The 6,002-nt window shown below is 42.0% G+C and overlaps 1 protein-coding gene across 5 annotated transcripts in view; it reads left to right on the forward strand.

Moving 5' to 3' along the window:
* Grin2b (glutamate ionotropic receptor NMDA type subunit 2B) overlaps positions 1-6,002 on the forward strand; it is a 461,196-nt gene that overhangs the window by 431,337 nt on the left and 23,857 nt on the right. For all 5 annotated transcript variants that reach the window (XM_004845843.3, XM_021259153.2, XM_004845844.3 and 2 more), the window contains 2 exons: positions 1,250-1,437; positions 3,884-4,122. In XM_004845843.3, coding sequence (XP_004845900.1) covers positions 1,250-1,437; positions 3,884-4,122 — 427 coding nt within the window. The remainder of the gene's footprint in view (positions 1-1,249; positions 1,438-3,883; positions 4,123-6,002) is intronic.

Consider the following 6,002-nt stretch of genomic DNA (forward strand, 5'->3'; position numbering starts at 1 on the left):
CAGAGCTGTGGGCCATGATAGCCACTAGAGCATTGCAGTGGGATTTGGGGGCCAAGGGATCTTGTCACGATTTTCCCGTTGTACAATGACTAGCAGCATAGGGACCTCCTTTCATTGTCCCCACAGTTCTGGGTCTGGAAGGGCCACCTAGACACATGGTTGCATAAAATACTATGGGATTCGTATTAAACATAAATAAAATCACAATAGATTTCAGGGGATGGTACAAGATCGCCTTGGGTAGTCCAAACCCTGGTATACCCAGAGTTCTCAGGCATATTGGAGTTTTGGGTTTTTGATACACTGCCTTCCTGAAGGGCACCTCTATAAAGTGTCCTGTGTCATATCATGTCAGGAATAGCTTATTTTTTCTCAAGGAGGGAGAATCCTACTTACCGTATAGAAGTGCAGGGGAAGAGGCATGGCATTTCTTTCAAACCTGTATGGCTTTGTCTGGATTTCTTCCTCTACCTTTGATATCTACTCAAATGTTGATTTTAAACATGGATTCATGCCTTTCTGGCCTTACTCTTAGTCTTAGGAAGCACAATGCATAAAATGAAGCTTGTGTATGTTTAGGAATTTGAGAGGTCTGGCCTCTTCCATTTGTCACCTGCTTTTGCAGTGTCTCACATTTACTCTCACACAGCCTGTGCTGCCACCACCCCACCGCTACCCTCGTCTTTGTGCTACACAGCAAAATATTGAAACCTTTCTGGCCACAAAAATAGCAGCAGCCATCTATCGAAACACACACACACCTACACTTATCCCCACTCTGGACTGTAATGAACTGAGAAATGAAAAATGTTATATAAATCTTACCCATGCTATTTGTTATCATTGTGGTGCTTACTTTTCATTATTTCTGTTATTATTTTTATTGATTCCTTTTTACTCCTTCTGCTTTCCATACGCAGCTTATGAGTTGGCTTCAGGCCCAACTTACATTCTTTTTTTTTTTTTGGTACTGGGGATCGAACTCATGTCCTTGTGCTTGCACAGCAGGCGGTGAAACCACTGAGCTAAATCCCCGGCCCCCACCTTACATTCTTATCATTCCCAGTGGGAGGCAAAGCACTCCTTTCAACCAGAAGTCACATGAAGAACAGCCTGGGATTCAGGGCTGAAATTCTGGCAGTGGCCCAACCTCAGCCTTACTTTCCACTGCTGCTTCATATTAATGGTCCCATAGGCAGTTTCATCCTAAAACTCCCCCTTTGGATTTGTTTGCCTCTTTCTTGTGCAGGAAACTGGATGCCTTCATCTACGATGCTGCAGTGCTGAACTACATGGCGGGCAGAGATGAAGGCTGCAAGCTGGTGACCATCGGGAGCGGCAAGGTCTTTGCTTCCACTGGTTATGGCATTGCCATCCAGAAAGACTCTGGGTGGAAGCGCCAGGTGGACCTTGCTATCCTGCAGCTGTTTGGAGATGGTGAGCTAAAGAAAGTCTTTACAAAAAAAGGCCACAATATCAACCTTTCTCACATCTCTATTCTTCTAACCTGTGCATTTCCAAAAAGCATTTCACAGCTTATAATGGGATTTGGGGTATATATTAGATGCCTAGGGCTGACATAAGATGGTACCACAAACTGAGTGACTTAAACAACAGAAATGTATTGGCTCCAAGTTCTGGAGATTAGAAGTTTAAAATCAAGGTGTCAGTAAGATTAGTTTCTCCTGGGGGTTGCAAGGGAGAATCTGCTTTATGCCTCTCCCCTGGTTTCTGACAGTTTTCTGGTAATATGTGGTGTTCCTTGGTTTGTAGAAGCATCATGACTTTTGCCTTCCCCTGATTCACATGGCCATCTGCCTGTGTGCATGTTTGCTCTCTCTACATCTATATGTCTGAGTTTGCCTTTTCCTTAAGACTATTCATATTGTGTTAGGTGCCCACTGTACTGCAGTAGGACCTCATCTGAACTAGTTACCTCTGGAGTGACCATATTTCCAAATAAAGTCATATCATAAGGCTCGGGAGGTTAAGACCTCATAATGTGATTTATGGGAGAAGAGGGACACAACTCAACCTATACTGTGTGAAAGGTGATGGAGGAAATTAAAGTTGTTGATCAAGAAAGTACATTTCATGATCCTGGAATAAAGTAGGTAAAGGCTCATGTAGATGTTCCAATCAGCCACCTCACAAGTAGCCCAAACAGTAGATGGAACTGTGGGAGGACTTGGCTGTCTATGTGCTCAGAAAAAAGGGCAGAGAAGTGAAAATGTGGCCGTTTACCCATTCTTCACATTCTCCCACCCTGCTTTTGTGTCTGGAAGAGGTGAGAGAGAAGGCAGGGTCTTCAGGGCCAGATACCACAAAGCACTGCTCCATGTTATTCTGGCAGCAGGCTGAGTAGCCAGCTTGCATTGAGAAAAATCTCTTCAACTTCATTACACCCAGGTTTCCTGTATTTTTCATCACTTTATTGTCCAGAGCACCTACTCTTCTTGTCATGCTCATAGAAACTAATCCAGTTACAGATATGCAGAGTCACCCTGCATAGCTCCAAAGACCATCAGCCAAGCGGCTTTCTAAATTGGGTGGCAGAACTTGGACTGTTAGGGATGAGATCAGAAGCAGAAGACCAGAGGTGGATTTTCAGACTATAGGTGAAGTTGACTGCTCCACTAGTTAACAGGCAGTTGTGGCTGGAGTGTGAACAAGCAATTTCGGTATAAGAGCTTCTGCAATTTTGTGGTTGTTATCACTTACAGGAAAAAGTGGAGCCTGAGAAACCATAGAAAGGATTTGTGAAAGTTGTCAGCTTTAATCAGATTATGCAAAGTTCAATTTCTTTCTTTCTTTCTTTTTTTAAACCAAACTGGAACTATTGGAACAGATAGTTTTCTTCAGGAGATTTTCAGAATATTGCTTGCTTATTGCTTGGGATGAGAGGTGTTCTTGGGCATGTGATTTTTTTTCATTTTCCTTTTGTCTAGCATTTCTACCTTTCCAATTCCTAGTACCCAGTGAAGTAGATAAAGACCATTGAAATCTGACAGAGCTGAAGTAATCTAAACATCCACAGGCAGTGTTAAGAGGAGGCAGGTCTAACTTTGGTGGTCTTGTTTTATTCAAGCGTACTCCTCTTTTGCTTTTTGTATTTTCCTCTACAACATGAGGTCTATAAATCTGAGGGACCCCAGGGAATAAAGCAGTCTCTCTGCTGATCTCTGCCTCTCTCTTTCCCCTTCCCAATCTACTTGGCACAATTTTAAGAGAAAGTTTCTGAGTCATGTGATTATGTCATTCTCCACACTGTCTACAAAGTGCAAAGTGCTTGGTCTGATACAGAAATCCTCAGAATTCTCCCATCAGTCTTTTATTCTGCTTCTTTTGCCAACTATTATTCTGTTCTTCATACTTTTTCCTAAATGAGCCTTGAATTTCCCACGTCCCCTCCACTGATCATACTATTCTAGCTGCCTGGAATACCTTTTCATATAATACAAAAAAATTACTCATCCATTGTGTCCATGTGTCCAGTCCCAAGTCTTCCTTGTGAAAACCCACTGATGACTATCCACACAGTGACTCTCAGCAATTTGAACAATTACCGATATCACATATAACTCACCATATACCAATTTATACTGGATAAAGGACAGCAATGGCAATGTGTCACATCTTTGTATCACCTGCAGTGCCCTCGTGAAGTTTTCATTGAATAGTGACTGTACACATTGATGAATTAATATATACTGTGGTGGTATTAGTGAAATTACTGTTAACTTTTTTCTATTCATTTGCTTTGTGTCTCCCTGTCTCTTTCTTGTCTTTCTTCTCTCTTCCTCAATATTCCTCTTTTCCCCCTTTTTCTACCCCTTTCCTCTCTTCCCCCTTTATCTGTTTTTCTTCTCTGCTCTGTCTCCAGGGGAGATGGAAGAACTGGAAGCTCTCTGGCTCACTGGCATTTGCCACAATGAGAAGAATGAGGTCATGAGCAGCCAGCTGGACATTGACAACATGGCGGGCGTCTTCTACATGTTGGGGGCAGCCATGGCTCTCAGCCTTATCACCTTCATCTGTGAACATCTTTTCTATTGGCAATTCCGGCACTGCTTTATGGGGGTCTGTTCTGGCAAGCCTGGCATGGTCTTCTCCATCAGCAGAGTAAGTGCTTTGATTTAGATGCCTAGAGCTTGTGAAGCTGGCTTACGAAGCACAGAGACTACACCAAGAGACCCAAGAGGGCACTAATTCCAGCCTTATGTTGCTAAAGCAAGAAACCACATCATGTGCATTTCCCCTAGGAGTTTGTGTGATGCAGTTTCAAGTGGCTCAAAATGCGGGTGAAAGTATATTTCCTTTAAGAAATATCTTTCTATGTGAGGTTTGAGCATTTGGTTCTCAATAAGAACTGGCAGATCTATCAAAATGGCTTTCTTCCCAAATGCTTTCATCACAAATTAGTTGACTATGTATAGACTTTATTAATCATTCAATCCTTTAAAAGAATCACATTTCAATTTAAATAGTGCAATGTAACATATATCCCTCTTACTCTAACATACAAGGATATGTTATTGGTGGTTTCACTCATCCTATGTTTTAACCATATGTGGGTTATGGGATGTTAAAGAGCTCAACAGGACCTTCAGAAATAAGTCCTGATAGATAAGAAATTTCTACCCCAGAAACTTCCTTAATCAGAGCAAGAGAATAACTCTTAGATCATTTTTTTTCTGGAGATCTCTTTATTTTTAGTCCAAAGTGAAGCATTAGGAAGACAATTTTGCACATGAACAACTAGTCACAGGGAGATGTTTTTAAAAAAGAGTGGGCTTCTTTTGATTTTGTTAATAAGGTTGTGAAACTCATGAAGGGTGAACTTAAATGACCTTTTAGGATTGAGATCCACATTCCAGATATGACCTACTTTGACTCAAGTGGAGTTATGAAAGAAAATGGCTATCTCATTAAATTGTTTCATACTCTGGTCATTTTCTGATAGTATTTTACTGATAGGGCACAATTTCTTCATTTCCTCTCTGGCTGGGAGTTAATTTGGGTCACTCAGTAAGGTCAGAACAGGAGCATGGAGCTTGTGGTGGCTTTGGTCCCTCAGATGTACCATTTCAGTTTGTGACCCTTCCCTTTGGTTCCAGATAGAGGGAGGACAAAATAAGCGGCAATCAGTGACCTTGGTAGCAATCCCTTTCATAAACCTCTGACATAGTCAGTCCCTTTACAGAGGAAAAATGCTTACATTTTCTCCTGGGCATCACCAAGAACAGTTAGAAAAGAGGAACAGGAAAGAAGGCAGAATTGCCTCACCTGGAAGATCTTATATCTTGTGATGCCCTCTGAGACAGAAGACTCATTTCTTAATCCTACCCAGCTGTCATTCTCTGCTCTCATCCCCATCCATTGGGACAATATCCTTTTCCAAATTAACCTTCTTCGTTGTAAAAGCAATCAAAATCCTTCAGGTACCTTCCCCTCCCAGAGAGAGAAGTCTACTTTTCAAAGCAGGCAGCAAAAGGTGAGCAGTAGGTTGGCTTCCTGTCAGACATGGACACAGCAGGCCCTCTGGGATCTCAAACTCTTTCCTTCTCATGGATGCTCTTCTTCAGTGCCCCATACAGGAAGTGTACAGAGGGAGTTTACATCGATACTAATTTGATAAAACTTTAATTATTTATGATAATATTAAGTGAGAAAGTGTAAGAAGGAAATCAGGAACTAAGGAGAGAATAAAGAAGACTATTCAACAGGGGAATTATTTATTCATATTTAATGCTTGATATTTGTCCCAATTCTTCCCTCCCACAGTGTAGAGCACAGCGGGAGAAAAATCCTTCTTTAACCCCAGGGCTTCTTAATTCTCTGTGTGAATTTGGTTCATGCTTGGCTAAAGAACAGAATTGCTCAGCTGTTATTTGGTGACCAAAATTTGTCCAACCCAGAAAAGAGTGATGCTTGCGAGCTTCTGAGCCCCTGCTGTGTGCTGCCCGCCGGGAGTGGCCAGCCGGGGCAGAACAGCCCTGGCA

The sequence above is a fragment of the Heterocephalus glaber genome, unplaced genomic scaffold (genome assembly GCF_053883595.1).
Source record: "Heterocephalus glaber isolate CG9 unplaced genomic scaffold, H.glaber_assembly_v1.0 deba00001444, whole genome shotgun sequence".
Classification (NCBI taxonomy): Eukaryota; Metazoa; Chordata; class Mammalia; order Rodentia; family Bathyergidae; genus Heterocephalus; species Heterocephalus glaber.